General features: G+C 48.3%; 1 protein-coding gene across 2 annotated transcripts in view; it reads left to right on the top strand.

Moving 5' to 3' along the window:
* Window positions 1-19163, top strand: part of SNX29 (sorting nexin 29) — a 511108-nt gene that overhangs the window by 51934 nt on the left and 440011 nt on the right. For both annotated transcript variants that reach the window (XM_040635311.1, XM_040635312.1), the window contains exons 5-8: window positions 9111-9291; window positions 12240-12310; window positions 13668-13916; window positions 15862-16237. In XM_040635311.1, coding sequence (XP_040491245.1) covers window positions 9111-9291; window positions 12240-12310; window positions 13668-13916; window positions 15862-16237 — 877 coding nt within the window. The remainder of the gene's footprint in view (window positions 1-9110; window positions 9292-12239; window positions 12311-13667; window positions 13917-15861; window positions 16238-19163) is intronic.

Below are 19163 nucleotides of genomic sequence, written 5' to 3'. Positions count from 1 at the left end.
TCTCTCTTTATAATTGTGGCAAAGTATACATAACATTAAAATGACCATTTTAACCATTTTAACTGTACACATTGGATGACCATCCCCACCATCCATCTCTAGAACCTTCTCATCTCCCCATGTTGAAAGTCCATCCGCATTAAATGCTGACTCCCCATTCTCGCTACCCCCAGCCCCTGGCACCTGCCATTCTACTTTCCGTCTCTCTGGTTTGTCTTGTTTAAGTACTTCATATAAGTCAGGCTGACTTCTACTCCACATACCTAAGGCTTATTTCATTTAGTGAAATGTCTTCAAGGTTCACGCATTTGTAGTACGTCAGAATTTCCTTCCTTTTTAAGGCTGAATAATATTCTGTTGTGTGTACGCACACCCACACACCACTTTGTTTATTTCCTCATCTGTGGATGGACACCTGGTTGCGTCCATTTATTGCCTGGTTTAATAATGCTGCCACGAACATGGGCGTACAAATAACTGTTTGCATCCCTGCTTTCAGTTCTTTTGGATAAGTACCCAGAAGTGGAATTGCTGGATCAGATGGTAATTCTGTGTTTCACTTTGCAAAGACCTGCCAGACTGTTTTCTGTAGTGGCTGCGCCATCGTACGTCCGCAACCAGCAGCGCACGGGCGTTCCGAGTTCTCCACATCCTCGCCAACACTTGCTGCTTTCATGTGTTTATTTTTTGATACTAGCCATTCAGATGGGTGCGAAGCGGTATCTTGTTGTGGTTTTGATCTCTTCTCTTGAAATCAGATTTTTCCCCCTAAAAGTCACTGATGAGCTCCTCACCCAGTTCAGCTGGCCTGTCCTCCTCCTCTAGGTGTCTCCTTTCTGCTCCTCCCCACTCACTCGTCCTGAGTCCTTCTCTCTTCAAACCGATATATAGCACTGCCTGCTTTCTTGACTGTCTCTCTTGATGGTCAAGGACTGGGTCTATTCTCGCTCTTCCTTGTAGCTCCGGTGTATTGCAAGGTGCCTGGCCACCAAAAAGGACATTCAAAATAATGACTCCAGGACCCAGACTTGAGGACATGCTGCTCTTTGTCCTGGGAAGCCAGACTCCACCCTGTGCTGTCTGTTCATCTTCTTTACACTCAGCTGAAAGCAGGTGGTATTAATATACACCCAACTGTAAAATTAGAGAAACTGACTTCCTTGATCCTCAGTGGGGATTTTTGAAAATGGTTGATTGCATTTAACTCAAAGCAGAATTTATATTTTGCTTCATTGGGTCACTTTGGGTAACCATTTCTGTAGAAAAGTATTTTTGGAGGAAGCTTCATGTGCCAGGAGAAGCCTGGGCCCATCCTTTTGCTTGTGAGGGGAAGTCCACTCCCCTCCCCTCCCCTCCCTGTATGGCTTTCAGTTCCCTCTTTATGTTTCTCTGTTGTATTCATGAACTTGCAAATCAGCTAGTTCTGGTAGGAGAGATCTTGGAAGGATGTCGTGGAAGATGTATAGAAAAGACTGAATTCTGTCCAGGGCTGGTGATAAGAATGTTTAACAGCTGGTTGGGAACTGCTGGCCTTAGGGAGGGAGCCAGAGCCAGAGTGCTATGCCCCTCCGGCTAGGTGTTAATCTGTGAGTTCCTAGGTTATGGGGATGTCCGCAGGGTCCTGGGGAAGGTTGTTGACAGCTGGGGTGGCCGAGGGCTTGGGCCAGTGGCTACTTACTAAAGGGGAGGAAACTGTCCCAGCATTTTAGGATCTCATATAGCCAGACTGTTGCCTCTTGGTCAAGGGTGACCTCTGGCTGTTTTAAAGGTGTTTGATCCTAAGGTGTAGTAAATTGAAACTAGTAAATTTGGCCTCAGAGTTGTCAGTGTTTAGTCCATAATTATCTGGCCTGTTGGATTGATAGGTCCTTTGCTTTGTTCCTGTCAGCATGAAAATGACTCTTCAGCAGAGGATGGGGTACATTCCTAAAAGGAAATAAGACACAAGCTTCTGAAGTCTTCTGGCACTAGAGAGGGTTCCCACTTTGTAATAAAGGAGGTGCTATAGACTCTTGAAGACCACGGGTGAATGCCACATGTGCTATGCTGAGTGGTTAGAGCTCAGGACTCCAACTTCAGGTGCTCACAGGGGCCAGGCAGATGACAGAAATGAGCGAGGCAGGCCTGCAAAAGGCACTGGGTTGGTGGAGACTGTGTGTCACCTGGCTGCTGCAGGGCAGGCTGGGAAGTGTCTGGGGTTTAGGAAGAAGAGATTTCGATGAGCAACTGGTAGCCTGCAGTGGGGTGGGGGTTCACTCTTCTGCATAGAGTGGTGAGAGACGGGCTTTATGGGACCTTTGAATAGAGACCTCAGGGAAGGAGGGAAGTAGCCATACTGTTCCCTGGAGAAGTAATCCAATGCTGTTCAACAAGTGGAAAAGCTTAGAGTCACTTGTCCCTGGTCTCAGATTTATTCTGTGCCTTTCCCTGCAGACTCTGTTTCCCAGGCTCCCTTGCCTACTGTCTTCCCGCTTTGCCAGAGGGAGGTGGTGATGAGTTGCGAAAGTGGGAGGAGGAGGGAGGCTGGAGCATTTCCTCCCAGCTGCAGGTGGCATGTCTAGCAGTGCTGTGCTTCCTCTGTGGTCCGTGGACGTCACATGTGGCCCGCAGGCCAGGCTGGGGTCTTCTTGTTTCACTGTCCTCCCTGGTGCCTCTGCCACAGGCCCGAGGTTGCCTGGCGGGTCTGTGTTTAGGAGTGGAATTGCTGGATCATACACTAATTTTGTGCTTACCTTTTTGAGGAACCACCGAACTGTTGTCAACAGTGACCGCACCATTTTACATTGATACATTTTTTTTTTCTTTTTTGAGTAGAGATGGAATTGCCTTTATTTTTCTGCAACTGAAATGAACTCTGCTGTTAAATCCCCTTTCAGTTAGTCCTTTTGCTCTTAACATTACCTCTTCCTTCTGTGCCTCTGGCTTTCGGGGACAGGTTGGCTTCCTGACATTGGTGATCTCTGGGTGGCCTCATTATCTCCCGTTTGGCTTTGTAGCTCTGCCAGAGTCTTTGTAACAGATGGCCTGTGTTCAGTTCCTTCAGTGGACTGCCTGGTGTGGTTTCCGTTCATGGCTGGGCAGGCGCTCAGGTGGAGCACGCTTGGCGTGTTGGAGGAGCGTCAAGGAGCTCAGCGAGGCTGGAGCAGGGGGAGGGAGGTGGAGAGTGGGACGGGGTGCAAGGCCAGAGGCGGCCGAGGAGCCAGCCCCCGGGTGGGCAGTGAGTGGCAGTTCATCTTCCGAGTCGGGCCTTGTTTTTCTGATCTCCACCCACCTCCACCAAGTAATTGGCCCTTGTTCTGTGGAGTCAGCAGGGATGTTTTGTTGTTAGATTTAAACAGACTGGAGTCCTCAGAACTCATCCAGCAGCTCAGAGTATTATGCATTTATTCCTTCTGTAAAAATGTACCAAGTTCTGAAATACAAACTTTAAAATAGTGGATTTTATGTTAAGTGAAGTTTACCACAATTAAAAAATAAGCCTGGAAGTGGCTAAGTTCCCTTTAATTGGCAAGTTTAAGTTTTTTTCTAACTGAAAGGGAATTTAATAACAGAGTTAATTTTAATTGCAGAGAAATAAAGGCAATCCCACCTCAAAAAAAAAAAGTGTATTGATGTAAAATGGCGTAACCACCATTGACGAGAGTTTGGTGGTTCCTCAAAACCCAGAATTACCATATGATCCAGCAGTTCCCTTCCTAAATATGGACCTAAAAGAACTGAAAGCAGGGACTCAAACACACATGTACATGAATGTTCCTAGAAGCATTATTGATAAAGAGCCAACAGATGAAAAGACCCAAATATCTGTTGACGGATGAACGGATGCACAAAATGTGGTAGAGACACATAGTAGGATATTATTCAGCTGTGGAAAGAGATGAAGAACTGATAAATACTAGGACACGGACGACCCTTGAAAGCATTCTGCTAAGTGGCCAGACGCAGAAGGTCCCATATTGTACGATTCGACTTACATCAAGTATCTAGAATAGTCAAATTCACAGAGACAGAAAGTGGAATAGAGGCCCCTGGGGGCTGGTGGAGGGGAGGATGGGGGAGTTATCATTTCCGGGGTGTGGAGTTTCTGTTTGGAAGAGTTCTGGAAATGGGTGTTGGTCGCACAACATTGTGAATGTACTTAATGCTACTGCATTATACACTGAAAAATGGTTAGAGTGGTAAATTTTAGTATGTATATTTTACCACAATTTTTAGAAAGAAAAAAAAAAAGAAGTGTCAAGTTTAGACTTTTTACAAGTCTTTATTATGTGATGTTTAAACCACACTTCCTGTCTCCTGGTTTCGGGAGGCAGTCCTGTGGCAGGTTGGGAGATGGCCAGGTGACAAAGCTACAGCCCCTTCTTGGAAACTCTGCTTTGCTGATCCATTTGTGTCTTGTAGTCAGGCTCATCCAGATTTGGATGTGACTGGGATTTGGGGGGCACTTGTGTTCACCTAAGTCGGGGGCTGGGATAAAGGAGCACTTGGTGGCCTTTTGTAGCTGGAATTGTTGATAGCACGTATGGGTGATTCTGTTAGCTTGTTACTTAAAATCCATTGCCCGTTTCTTCTTTGGCTTAGCAGAACCTTGATTTTGCTCAGGGCCACGGGATGTCCTCTAGGTAATGGGTCACGAGTGATTAAGCCAGTCTTGACATTCTGTATCTCTGTGCCTCTTGGTTTTCTGGGATTACTTACCCTTGCCTGAAAAAAGGGGTGATAGAGCTGGTTTTACCTTGTCCTCTCTCTTCTCCGATTGTGGCTGTGATACCTAGGGTGGTGGCAGTCCTCTGGGGCAGGGGGGTGAAGGTCAGGAGGTTGGAGATTCTGCCCGTGACAAGTGCCTTTGAACCAGCTATCTGCTTCCAGACTAAGTCTGTGAGAAAAAGAAGCCTTTCTTTGTTTACAAGGAGCCTAGCTTCTTGTAGCTGGGTTTTCTGTTTCTCGTTGAGCAATGCTGTTTTGTTTTTCTTTCTTTCTGAAGGATGCATTTGCCACTTGTATGCACGTAGGCACTGCTCAGTGCCTGGAGTGCTGCCCCTCCTCTATAAACTGAAGAATGCGCCCTATCTCACTGCATCAGGCTTCTGGTCGCAGGTGACAGCGAGTCACTTAGACAGACTTCCCCAAACACAAGGCACTTACTGACTCAAGTAACAAAGAAAACTGGAGGGAGAACTGGATTTAGGGGCTCAGCATCCCCCACATCGGCCTCTGTGTCTCAGCCCTGCTTCTGTCTGGGTGGGTGTCTTTCCCAGGTGGACGTACTGTACAGGACAGGGAGGAAAAGGGCCGCAGTGGCTGCAGGTTTCCGAGATTATCAGAGCTCCTACTTCTAGAACAGTAGATGGCAAACTTACTCCTTAAGGGATCAGACAGTAAGTGTTTTGGGCTCTGTGGGCTGTAGATATCTGTAGCAGCTTCCCAGTGATGACTGTAGCAGCAAAGCCACCACAGACAGTATGTCTACAAGTGGGCATGACTCTTCCACTGAAACTTCACTTACAAAGACAAGTTGTGGGCCAAGTTTGGCCCTTAGACCATTGTTTGCTGACTTCAGTTCTCGAAGGAGCCAAGGTCTCTCCTCTAGTGGTTCAGGTAGAAGTTGTAGGCAGAGTCCTGTGGTCTAGGGCTGGGACTAGGGTGAGACCAGTGAGGCCCTCACTGCAACCACAAAATTTACGGGAGCACCAAAAAACTCAGCAATCGAGAGACCTCACATTTTCATGCAAAATTTTTAAAAAGTCAGAATTAATACAGAAAAAAAAATCATTTGCTCAAATAACAAACGAGGTCAGGAGGAGGGTGGGGTGAGTGAGGCCATTTGTGGTACCCACCCTGCTCAGACAGGTGATTGCCCAGTCTGGCTTACCTGTCCAGCTGTGGGAGGAGAGGTTAGTGGTGCTAAAGGCAGCTTCACAAGGAACCAGATGGAATGCGGTTCTCCTAGGAAAGGGGGACACAGCTACCAGAAGAAGGGGGAAGGGGTGCTGTTTGCCCAATGTGCTGCCTTGGCATGAAGCACTTTACACATATGCTTTATTTTCTCATTCCCTGCCCCCCCCCCACTGTCATAAACCTTAAAGGCAGGTACTGCGATACCCATTTTACAGATGAGGAAAATGAAGGACAAAATAAGTTGCCCAAGGGCACACAGCGCCTGAACTAGCATTCCCACCAGGGTCTTTGTCCTCCAGAGTATCCTGGCATCTCTTATAGCCGAGGCCTATTAGAAACTTTGCCAAAGGGCCTGTGATGTTCGTCCGCCTCTGTTAACAAGTGCTCCCAGAGGTGGCTTGCCTCAACAGCCCCTTCATGGCTCTTGTTTGTGTGGGCAAATGGCGTTCAGGTGTTTGGAGAGCCAGAAGCCCTCACCCACTTCTGGAATTAGCCCCTGGTTTCATAGCAGTAAGAGATCAGTATATTGCCCCAAATTAAATTACGGACACTGCAAGCGTTAAGTGGCAGGTGAGCTGCGCTTGAAATAGACCACATTAATGCTGGCAGTGGAAGTGCAGCTCTGCTGGGATAATTCTTATCATCGCTGGCATCGCCTTGGCAGGCTGTAGAAGGATTCTGTAGCACTAAGCAATTTGCGAAATTGAAAGGTGAAAACACACGTTAAGTGTTTCGTGTGCATTCAAGGTCAGAGTGAGGTCACAGCAGTTCTCCAGAAAGACCAGATGCAGGGGAGAGTCACCTGACTTGAGTCATGATGGAGATACAGATGGTTGTTTGGCATGTTTTGAAATAAGTTATTGACCTGCCGGCCCCGGATTTAGCTCTTGACCTGGTTTCTGAGAGAAGCTTTGCGTGGAAAAGGGCCATTACGCCTTTGTGTGGTCTGGGCAGATCTCCTGGGTTTGGGAAGGGGATTCGTGTGGCATTAGGGATTGGGACAGAAGGGAGTCCCGAATGAGCTGCCGAGGGGGATTTTCCAGTCGTCCCTGAGCTGTTCATTCAAACCGCTCCCAGAGGTTGGCTTGGTCCACAGATACGCGTACATATGCATGTAGTTGCTTTTAACAGGACAAGGAGAAGAGGAAACAACGCAGTTGCTCTCCTTTGCGAAGCCAGTCATTGAGCAGATGGCGGCTGGTCATCGTGGCCTGGCCATCGTGCTCAGGCTCTGCTTCCCTTTCCTCTGGTCACCGTAGTATCTCTGGGCTGTTCTGTACTTCAGGGCTTATTTCAAGGGAGAGGAATCTGAAGCCTAGCATGGCTGAGTGAGCTGCCAGGGCCATTCTCTCGACTGATCTCTGCACCGTCATCCAGCCTGCTCGACAGGAAGCTTCCTCAGGGATGAACCCATTGTCTCCCTCGTAGCCCACAGCCTTGCCCAGTCCATGACTCCCATTAGGAATGCAGTCCATGCTGACTGAGCTGAATTGAATTATTCGAGTGAACTTACTAACCCGGTGTCCAGTTTATGGAGATATGTGTGTTTACGTTCTTTCAGAAGGAAGGTTGAAAGATCCTGTCTCATCTCAGAAGGGTCTATGAGCCTGTCGAGCTCCTGGATTAGAGTCCCCATCTGGCAGCAAAGACTCGGCAGCGCGTCCCCTGAGATATTAAGCAGTTGTGAACGTGAACATCTTGAAGAGGGTAGAGCCCTCCGTCACCGCACAAGGCTGGCCGAGTTAGTGCTCTGCAGTCAGGCAGCCCCGAGGTCCCATTCTGCCTTAGGGCTTACTAACTGCGTATCACTGGGCGAAGTTGCCGCCTTGGCCGGGCCTCAGCCCTTGTACTTGTTATGGACATGGTCTTGGTGCTTGTGAGGACTGAGGTCAGGTGTCCAATCTTCAGTGCAGTGGCGGGTTCTTCACTAGTGCTCCGCACACGGTAGCAGCTCTTGCTGGTGTTGCTGGTTATTACTGGCAGCATGGAAAAGGTTTAATGAGCATATGTGGGGGTGCCTGGGTGGCACAGCGGTTAAGCGTCTGCCTTCGGCTCAGGGCGTGATCCCGGTGTTATGGGATCGAGCCCCACATCAGGCTCTTCCGCTATGAGCCTGCTTCTTCCTCTCCCACTCCCCCTGCTTGTGTTCCCTCTCTCGCTGGCTGTCTCTATCTCTGTCAAATAAATAAATAAAATCTTTAAAAAAAAATAATGAGCATATGTGAAGAAAATGGATCACAAAATGAGGTATATACTAGAATGAAAATTATGAAAAAAATCTGTGTGTGGATGAAAAAGGTGGGATGTGAGGAGATCCAGTAACTATTTTGTGGATAAAAACAAAGGTTTTTAGGGGCGCCTGGGTGGCTCAGTCGTTAAGCGTCTGCCTTCGGCTCAGGGCGTGATCCCGGAGTTCTGGGATTGAGCCCCACATCAGGCTCCTCCGTTGGAAGCCTGCTTCTTCCTCTCCCACTCCCCCTGCTTGTGTTCCCTCTCACACTCGCTGTCTCTATCTCTGTCAAATAAATAAATAAAATCTTAAAAAAACAAAACAAAACAAAAAAACCCCAAAGGTTTTTAGCTTTCCCTTAAATCCTTAAATCTGTTCCTATTCTCAGACATATGGAAATCTTTTCTAAAGAACTAGAATGAGGACAGTTATGGACAAGGAGGTTCAAAGCAGTATGTAGGGAAGATTGGCAATGTATCATGTTCACAGAGGTAGAGAAATGGTTAAAATATGTTTCATTGGGAAGCCATCAAAAATCATGTTTTTAAAGATCTTTATTATTTTTTTACATTTTAAAAAAGATTTTATTTATTTGAGATAGAGCGAGAGAGAGAGCGAGTGAGCATGAGTGGGGGGAGGGCAAATGGAGAGGGAGAAGCAGGCTCCCCGCTGAGCAGGGAGCCCGACTCGGGGCTCCATCCCAGGATCCTGGGATCGTGACCTGAGCCAAAGGCAGACGCTGAAATGACTGAGCCACCCAAGTGCCCCCATGTTTTCAAAGATCTTTCAATGTTACAGGAAAACATTCATGATCTAGACAAGTAAAGAAACAAACCCGGATGCAAAATTACTCTTCCATATCTTCCTTTTCTGTGGTGAGGAAGTAACCTTTTTCCGATCCTGAAAAATGCCTAGGGACTGTCACTCTACAACGATGTGCGTCCCAGGCCGAGTGCCGCCATGCCCATCCTTCTCTCCTCAGAGCCCGTGTTCTGGTTCTACGTGAAGGAGGTCCTCAGCAAGCACGAGCTGCCGCGCTTCTACTCCCTGCGCCACATCGCCTCGGACGTGGGCCGCGGCCGGGCCTGGCTGCGCTGTGCCCTCAACGAACACTCCCTGGAGCGCTATCTGCACATGCTCCTGGCCGACCGCAGCAGGCTCAGGTACCGGGGATGGGCTTCCGGGGGGAGGCGTAGCCGACTGGTTAGAATCGCAGAATCTGACTGCCTGGGTTTGTATCCCAGTCTCCTCATCGGGGGCACGCACGTTCCGCTTTTACAGTTCCAGTGTATTCTGCTGTGCTCAGGGCACAGCTGGTCAGAGAATAATTATTGCGAGAGAATGAATGCTCGTAAAGTGCTCTGCATGGCACCTGTATACAACAAGTACTCCATAAATGCTTATTATCTGGTGTGGAATGTGGAGAGAGCTGTTGTCCCGGGGTACAGCCTGCTCTTCGTTTGGTGGAATTTTAATTTGGGTTCCTTTCAGATTCAGAGTTTCTTTCTCGGTAGAAACTGGGTGTTTAGTGCTCAGTTTTGTGTTTGTCTTTCCTTTGTGCTGGATTCCTTACAATTCCTTCTATTTTTTTGAGGTTACTCAATCCCAAACTGACTGAAAGAAAATAGAGAAGCTTTGTGCTGGGGAGAGAAGTCAATTGTTATTTAAAAAACAAAACAAAACAGAACTATTTTATGATGTTTCCTTTTTTTCCTTGATCGTAAACATACAGTTGACCCTATCAGTTAGTATAGGTCAGTTTATGCTGCTCTAACAAACAGCACAAACAGCCACGTTTACTTCTTCCCCCTGATACACGTCTATCGTGGATGAGTCGGGGTTTCCCGTCTCAGGGTCCCAGGCTGACAGAAGCTCCCTCTTGACAAATGCTTTCATGAATGCCAGGGTAGGAAAAGGGGATGTGGTTGAACTGAGCACTGCTTCTGAAGCTTCTGCCCAGAGGGATACTTCACTTCCACCCATGTTTCATTGGCCAGCGAGTCACATGGCCACAGCCTAGCGCAGCAAAGTAGGGGCGTGTGCGGGTCGCATAGCCGTGGGGGGAGGGCACTGAATACACATCAGCCCTAGTACTGTCAGCCACATTCCTTTCAAAAGCATGTGACAGTGCTGTCATCTTCCTATACTCATGATGTTAATGGTGACTGTGTCTATGTCCGTGGCTCTTACTTACCGTCTGAGAATGGTGGACTAGACTTGTCACTTTGTGTCACCTGACGGTGCAAAGGGACAGTGATCAATCCTGTGTGGGTTCCTTGAATAGCTTCCACATTAGCAGTGCCCAGATCCTCAACAGTGAGGATTTAATTTCAGCGAATTAATTTCACTTAATTCGAAACCTGGCATTTCATTCGTGCCATGATGCATTCCCATGATTTTATATGCTGCCATGTGTTCCCTGGCTTGTTTCCTCTTCTGTTCTTTTGTGCCGCTCATGGTCACATGTCTACCAGCAATATGTTAGGTGTTCTGGATTGTGCACGAAGGCTCTGACAAATACTCCGGAAGTTCTCCCTTTGATGGTGCCTGTGGTGCGTTGTCCGGCTGTATACTTAGACTGTGCATCGGAAATGGAAGGCATGGGGGCCAGGACTACTGTGCTGACCGCACCCGTGTGCCGCTTAGGTCAGAGCCCCAGGCTGTGGATGTCTGGGTGCACCCCCCCGCCCCGAGCATTAGGCAGTTTTAGTTGAGGAGAACGTACTCCTGTTTCTTACAATGAATTTTCTTTCTTTTTTTTTTTTAAGATTTTTATTTATTTGATCCAGAGAGAGAGGGAGGGAGAGGGAGAGAGAACGCGCACAAGCAGGGGGAGCAGCAGAGGGAGAGGGAGAAGCAGGCTCTCAGCTGAGGAGGGAGCCCGATGGAGGGCTCGATCGTGGGACCCTTGGATCATGACCTTAGCCGAAGGCAGACACTTAACCGACTGAGCCACCCGGGCATCCCCTCAATGAATTTTCATGAAGCTCTTTCCAGCAGATGATTTTCAGGTAGTTCAGAGTTGTACAGCTCCGTATCGAGGTCGACTATGAGAATGAGCAGTCGAAATGAATCCAGCTGTTATCACAGTTGAGCTTACCCAAATCACTAGCTACTTATCTAACTAGATGTGGAAAAACCAAATTCATTCACATGCATGGAAACTGGCTCTGATTTGTAAAGCATCACAGTCTTGGGAATTGGAGGGACCGTGGCAGTGCCAGCCTGAACGTGTAGTTTGTGCTTAGGCTGCCACTCTGCTGGGTCAGTGTATGGGAAGTGGGGCGTTCCTTTGTTCTGTCTGTTGCATCAGTCCCTTCTACTGCGAACGGGTCCCGTCTCCTGCTGCACTGCAGGGCCCTTAGCACTGGCTGTGCTTGAGCGATGTGAGCTTTGACTCCATCAATTGAGAGTTCTCTGACCTGGTAGGAAAGTCAGGGGTTGAAGATATTTGCATGCTACTGCTTAGCAGGGGTCGGATACAGAGCTGGGGAACTGGACTGGGGCACCTGCTTCAGAGACTTGGCTGTACCATTATTGCAGGACGAACTTGGACATACCCTGTAGGCCTTGCTGACCCCTTTCCTTCTCCTGCCATTGAGATTCGTGGGCACCTTTTAGCTTCCCAGCCCTTTCCAGGGGTTATTTGGGCTTTTGGGTCTGCAGCCCAAGCAACTATTATGTACAAATGCTCTGGTTGATTGAGCCGTGGAACTCTGTCATTTCTTTCTGAAGTTGTCTCTTGCGGTAGCCTGGTCATGGCGCCCAGGGGTCCAGGTCGGATTTCCTGCCTGTGTCTTAGAGACCTCGCTTGACTGGATGCCATCCCTCTGTTTGTCCCCTTCTCCTTTGCTGCTTCATAAATAACTGCGTTTATATCTCATGCCTATTTCTGTATGCTCAAGCTCAGGGCACCAATGAGGAAGCTGTAGGATATATACGGTCAATCCTTTGTTTATACCCGGAAGCTTTGGCTGGGCAGAGACCTTGGATATCCACTCTGGGATGAGCAGGCACGGATTTTCCAGGGAGCCATGTAAGGGGGCTGTGTGGCCAATGGATGCAGAGAATCACTGTTCAGAACTTTTCCCCTTTCTCTTTTCATTTGCAGCACTTTTTATGAAGACTGGTCTTTTGTGATGGATGAAGAAAGGTCTAGCATGCTTCCTACCATGGCAGCTGGTAAGCCTGGCCTAGGCCAGGGGTGATGGGTCCTTGAAGCTCGGTGAGCAGAGTCGCTGCCTGGGAGGGAACTTATAACTCCAGGAGAAGCTGTGATTTTCCCTGTCCCTCCCTGACTTAATGAGTCACTAGCTATTGTCCTTCCTTTAGTGGCTTTGGTCACTGAATCCATTTATCTCAAATTGGATACCCTGGCAGAGAAAGCATAGGATTGGGGGTTTGGGCTGTGGCTTTGCAAGACCCGGAGAATTGGAAGCAGGAGACCTGGCTTTGAAACCTGGCTCTACCCTTTCCTGGCTGGTGACCTGGGGGCAGATCCTGTGAGCTCTGTCACCCTTACTTCCCTCCTCTGCAAGGTGGGGATCCTGAGAGCATGGGAATTGCTTTTACAGGGCTGTGAGAGAATCAAGTGTGGTGAAGAGTCATGTCCACGATTGTCAGTGTGGCAGCCCCTGGATTGATGTTAGTTGGTGAATCATTAGGTTGTTTATAGTTTGACTCTCACTCAAAGGGTGAGCCCAACAGAAGTGGGTAACTTGCTTCTTTCTTTCAAATCCTCCCTTGCCTTTTTTTCCCTTTCTTTCCTGAAGGTTTATACTAAGTCCCACATATTGAGAGTTATGTTCTTCTTGTCCACTGATGAGGAAAAGTCAGGCTTTGACCGTGATGTCCTGTGTAGGCCAATGCAAGCTTTTGCCTGAAGTAATAATAGTAATGATATTGGTGCACATGTTTGCTTACTGAACTGGGTGTTTTTGGTGGGTGATTGTCTTTAATACCCTGTGAAAGATACTCTCGTCCCCATTTTACAGGTAAGGAAACTGAAGCTCAGGTTGTATATGGCTTGACCAAGGTGTCCTAGAAAGCAGCAGTGCTGGGGTCTAACCGTCCGACCCCAGAACTTACGTCTTAACCTCCCTGGGGTTGACCTCTTATTTGTCTTTGACCGAGAGGGAGAGGATTGGGAAAGACTCATCTGCTGTGACAACTGGTGTCTCGTGGCCCCGTTTTGTGGGAGGTTTTGTTTTTTTTTTTAAAGATTTTATTTATTTATTTGACAGAGATAGAGACAGCCAGCGAGAGAGGGAACACAAGCAGGGGGAGTGGGAGAGGAAGAAGCAGGCTCATAGCGGAAGAGCCTGATGTGGGGCTCGATCCCATAATGCTGGGATCACGCCCTGAGCCGAAGGCAGACGCTTAACCTCTGTGCCACCCAGGCGCCCCTGTGGGAGGTTTTTAAATCAGTGCTTGGGATCAGCATGTCCCCTCGTGTGTATCTATCGTTGCCACTCACTTACCATGTTGGAGTGTGACTTCCCTAAGGCGGAGACTCCAGACTTGTCCCTTTTCTGGGCAGGTCTGAACTCCATCCTCTTCGCAATCAACATTGACAACAAGGATTTGAATGGGCAGAGTAAGTTTGCTCCTACCGTCTCAGACCTCTTAAAGGAGTCAACGCAGAATGTGACGTCCCTGCTGAAGGAATCCACGCAAGGAGTGAGCAGCCTTTTCAGGGAGATCACAGCATCATCCGCCGTCTCCATCCTCATCAAACCGGAGCAGGACACCGACCCCCTGCCTGTCGTGTCCAAGCACGTCAGCTCTGGTGAGCGAGAAGGGGTGTGGGAGCTTGAACAGAGGGGTCGGCTGACCGTGGCTGAGGGGGACACACCTCGTGGTCTGAAAGCGCCAAGGGAAATCCCATGCACTTGAGTTTTTAGTTTGCGCTTGTGTTCATTTTTCTTCCCCTTACTCGCTCTGAAAGGGACCGAGAGCCTCGCTGAGACGTGAAGGCACTAGGGTGGGAGTGCATTCAGCGCACTGACAGCAAAATGACCGTGAGGGTGTGTTGGTCACATGAAACCGGATGGGTTTGGTCTTCATTCATTTATTCCTTCATCCATTCATTCATGTGTTCATTTCCTGCACTCTGTGCTAGGCAGTGAACTAGGAAGATCTCTGGCATTTAGCCTGCAGTCTCTTTTGGGTTGGGTAAGGATAGATATTTAATGACAGATTATACAAATAAGTAATTATCCTTCTGATAAATGAGATGCAAGCCAGGTATGGGCCGCGATGGAGAATGTGCACTGTTGGTGAGGGCGGGGGTGACGTTTAAGTGGAGGCCAAGGAGAAGGCAGGAGTTGTTAGCTTTGACTCTAGGCTCGGGAGGCCCAAGCAAGTTGATTTAGTTAAGACCCATTTTGTGAGAACTTTGTAATATGCCTTGAGCCTTCTGGGACCTCTAGAATGTTGCTACAGCAGAAGTGGAAATTTTGGGTTTAAGTACATAGTGCTGGCATTCTCAAATCCCTTCAACGAGGCAGTAGTCATGGCCATCTCTTTGGAATTATTAATGATGGTGAAAACTCAGAATCTTGGGGCGTCTTTGATATATGCTGGCTTTATCTGTCTTGTCCGCTCCTTCTCCAGTAGAGACCCCAGGCGAAGGACACAGGAAAGAAGACTGTTGAGGGCTTTGTGTACCAAAGATGCTGGAATCTGTACACCCAAGGAGTGTCCTTTTCACTGCTTTTGACACTGTCTCAGAGTTTGATACACTGGTGAGGCATCGCCATGTCACAGCTTGGCTGAGACGGGAATGGAATGTCTGGAGTCAGCTCCAAGTGTCTCACACCCAAGTCTGACGATTAAGATACGTGATGGACAAACTGACTTCTAGAAGTACTGGGCAGCAAGGCAGCCTTGATTTCTCTTTCAGTTAGTCTTTACTGTGTAACAAACAGTTGCAAAATGTAGTGGCTTGAAACGGCCAGGATTTATTATTATTATTTTTTTATCAGTCTGTGGATTGGCAAGATGGCTCTGCTGGTTCACCTGGGCTCCCTCGTGGGGCTGCCCTGAGCTGGTGGCTGAGCTGGAAGATGTAAGATGGTCCCACTTATGTGCCTGGAAATAGTGCTCACCGGTGGTGGGGGCATCTGTTTGTCTACACATGACCCCCCATGCTCTAACAAGCTAGTCTGGCTTCCTTCCCTGGCAGTTTCAGGGCAGCGTTCGAGGGGGGTGCGTCCCTCCTGGGGCCTGGGCTCTAGAACCCACCGTTATCTCTGCTGCATGCTATGGGTGAAATCAAGCACTGAGCCAGCCCCCGTCCCAGGGGGTGGAGAAGGAGATGCTGCCCTCGGTGGGAGCAGCAGCGAATTGTGGCTGCTGAGCCATTGACCACCACCCCAAACTGGTGTTCTTGGTCGCATCAGTCAGCCAGGAGAGTATTTTCCAAAGTGAAACCGTGAAAGTCATTTACAGAATGGAAGCATCCTGTACATCGAAGTGCTTATTACAAGGGACGAGTGGTAGGTATGCTCTGTGGCATGGTGGTTTAGATCAGAAATAGAGCCCCACATCCATTTTGTTCGGTCTCCTGCAGACAGATTTTTTTTTTTTACCCCAAGGATTAAAAAAAAATCTGAATTTATCTTGTTTATTTTTCAGGAGTAGAGTATTTTCCACAATCTAGATACAAAATGGCTCAATCATGGCTTTATCTTGCCTGCTGCTTCTTCTTACACCATGTCTTCCTTTGCCAGATGCCAAAAGTAGAAAGGAGCGGAAGAAGAAAAAGAAGGTGACCAACATTATCTCTTTTGATGATGAGGAAGAGGAGCAGAACTCTGGCGATGTTTTTAAAAAGATCCCCGGGGCAGGGGAGAGCTCAGAGGAGAACTCCGACCGCTCCTCCATCAATATCATGTCGGCCTTTGAAAGCCCCTTTGGGCCAAATTCCAACGGAAGTCAGAGCAGCAGCTCATGGAAAATTGATTCGCTGTCGTTGAATGGGGAGTTTGGGTACCAGAAGCTCGATGTGAAAAGCATCGATGATGAAGATGTGGATGATAATGAGGATGATGTGTACGGGAACATGTCAGGAAGAAAGTGCCTGGGCCACTCGGGGTCGCCTGAGAAGTAAGTGTCGCTTGAGCTTTTAACGAAGGGTGGTGCATTAACGACTTTCTCTTTCTGCAGCATTGGGTGAAATCCGAGCGCACAGTTTCGATGTGTATAGGGCATCATTTGCTTTTCTGATCTTGATTGAGGAGGAAGGAGCATGAGCTTACTGTCCTTCTGAGAATGAACAGGACAGGGAGTATATTTGAAGGTACTTACTATAAAGTTGGTGCCAAGCTGTGTGCTTTATGTATCTGTTTTTTGTTTTTGTTGCTTGGATATTCCTTGCATCTCTACTTACTCCTAGCACGGGGAGCTCCGGAGAGAGGCAGGGTTATTCCAGAGAAGAGTCGCCGCCGGCAGTGTCTGTGTTTATCTGCAGGGGTGTGAACAGCAGGAATTTGCCTGTGCTTGCTGCTTTAACGGTGGCGTTGCGGTAGATAGGTGATTATGGAAGGGCCTTGATGCACAAGCAGGCCTAAAGCAGAAAAGCATAGTTAAGAGTGTGGATCTTGGAATCGAGACAGCTTGGGTTCTCGCTTACTAGCTGCGTGGCTTAGGTTGGACAAGTTTACCTCCTGAACCTCATCTGAGACCTGGGAGGAAAACAGCACCTGCTTTTCGGAGTCCTTGTTGAGTTAATGGGATACTGCGGGCGGGGCCTTTGACAGCGAGAGAGAACACAGATCGGCCGCTGCCGCTTTTGCTGCTCTGTAAGAATTCCTGTGCTTGGTCTTCCTTGGAATGCCAGATGAACGGGCTGCCTCTTTGCTTGGCTTGGGCCTCGCAGTGCCCGGTGTCACCCGTCACGGCCGGCTTCAGGCCGGCTTCAAACCCAGCCTGAGACCCTGTGGCGGGATGCGGGGGGCATGGTGTTTCCGGCCCTAGGCTTCTGCTATCCCATGTGTTCTAATAGGAGTCCTTTTCTTTCACATGAGGCAATGCCTGTTTCTGATTTCTGCTGGCGTCCTCATTCACATGGGTACCGGTGTTAGCAGCATGACCTTGTTGATCTTCTGTGGCAGGCCCAGCCAGTGGGCTCCGTGCACACCTGTCGCAACACTGGAGCCGCCCTGGGAAGTTAGTGGGTGTCGCCCTGTGTTCGTGGATGGAAGAACTGGATTCCTCAGGAGTGGAAATTTCCCTGAGCAGTGGGCGAAGCAGGGATTAAGGGGAGGTTGTGCTGTGCTCCGGAGATTCTGCTGTCCGATAGTCCCCTTGTTTCTATATAATTAGGACTGTCGGTTGGTTGACAGTCTGATCAACACGTCACGATTTGCTGACGTTGCCCCCCATCGTCAGTATTTAGCTCATTGGCTTTTGCTGTTGTTCCTGTTTTTGCTTTGTTGTTATCAGCCATTCTGAAGCGAATATTTTCATGCACAAGGCTTTTTTCTACTCCTGATGTGTTGGTCTGGCTCACGGGGTGAGTGTTTTCTACCTGGGGTCCACGTGTTGCGACCTGCTGTGTGAGTAAGTGTCTCCAGAGAAGCAGAACCAGCAGAGGGGACCACCCCTTATCTGCGGGTCCACTTGCCATGGTTACCTTTCCGTGGCTTCAGTTACCCCTCCTCATGGATCATTGAAAGGTCGGTAGTGGCCTGGCCTGCGTTATTCACCCCACTTCATCTCATTGATGCTGGCAGCCTGGGTCCTTCCTTAGATGCACTGTTCTGAAGAACTCATTAACTCCTTGTCCCTTACAAGGAGGACATATGCTGTTTGCATTACGAGGCATGTGTAAAGTGAAAGTATGGGCCCAAGGAGGAAAAGGAGCAAAAAGCAGATTTAAAAAAAAAATTATGTATTTATTTGAGAGAAAGAGAGCACACAGAGGCAGAGGGAGAAGCAGACTCCCTGCTGAGCAGGGAGCCCAACACAGGGCTTGATCCCAGGGTCCTGAGACCATGACCTGAGCCGAAGGCAGATGCTTACCTGACTGAGCCACCCAGGTGCCCCCAAAAAGCAGATTTTTATGGAGTCCTTCAGTTTCCCTGTCTCATCATCATGTAGGCAGTTTGTCATCTCACGCCATCACAAGAAGGATGGCTACAATACAGTATGATATTTTGAGAGAGAGAGAGACCACATTCATGTAACCTTTTATTGCAGATTATTGTTACAATTGTTCCATTTTGTTTATTTTTTGAAGGTTTATTTATTGTATTTATTCTGTTAGAGAGAGAGAACAAGTGGGAGGGGCAGAGAGTCTTAAGCAGACTCCATGCTGAGTAGGGAGCCCAATATGGGGCTTGATCCCACAACCCTGAGAACGTGACTCGAGCCAAAACCAAGAGTCGGACATTTAACTGACTGCACCCCCCAGGTACCCCGTTCTATTTTATTATTATTGTTGTTACTCTCTAAGGTGTCTAATTTATAAATTAAACGTTATTATGGGTGTGTATGGATAGGAAAAACACAGTATATATGTAGGGTGCAGTACTTTGCACAGTTTTAGGATTTTAGGAATCCACTGGGGGTGTTGGAACATATCCCCTGTAGATAAAGGGCAGAACTACTGTCTGTCCGTCCATATCTGTCTGTCTAGATTTATTTTAAGGAATTGTTTCACGTGATTGTGGAAGCTTGACAGGCCCGGAATCTGTAGGGTAGCCCAGCAGCCTGGAGACCCAGAGAGGAGTCACATTTTGAGTCCAAAGGCCGGCTGCTGGCAGAATTTCTTCTTCTTTGGGGGACCGCCATCTTTTCCTGTTAAGACCTTCAACTGGTTGGGGAGCCGAACTGGGGAAAGTGATCTGATCTCAAAGGCTAGTGACTGAAGTGTTCATCGCATCTAAAAGTACCTTCGCAGAAACAGCTGGAATAATGTTTGATCAGATATCTTCCTACCTTGGGCTTAGCCGAGTTGACGCAGTCAGGTACCACATTCTGTGTGTCTGTGGTCGAGCGTGTCTCTGAGTTGATTCACTCTGTGTTTTTG

This window comes from Ursus maritimus, unplaced genomic scaffold (assembly GCF_017311325.1).
Source record: "Ursus maritimus isolate PB19 unplaced genomic scaffold, ASM1731132v1 scaffold_2, whole genome shotgun sequence".
Classification (NCBI taxonomy): Eukaryota; Metazoa; Chordata; class Mammalia; order Carnivora; family Ursidae; genus Ursus; species Ursus maritimus.
The sequence above is the reverse complement of the archived record's forward strand: the minus strand, read 5'-3'. Positions and strand labels throughout refer to the sequence as shown.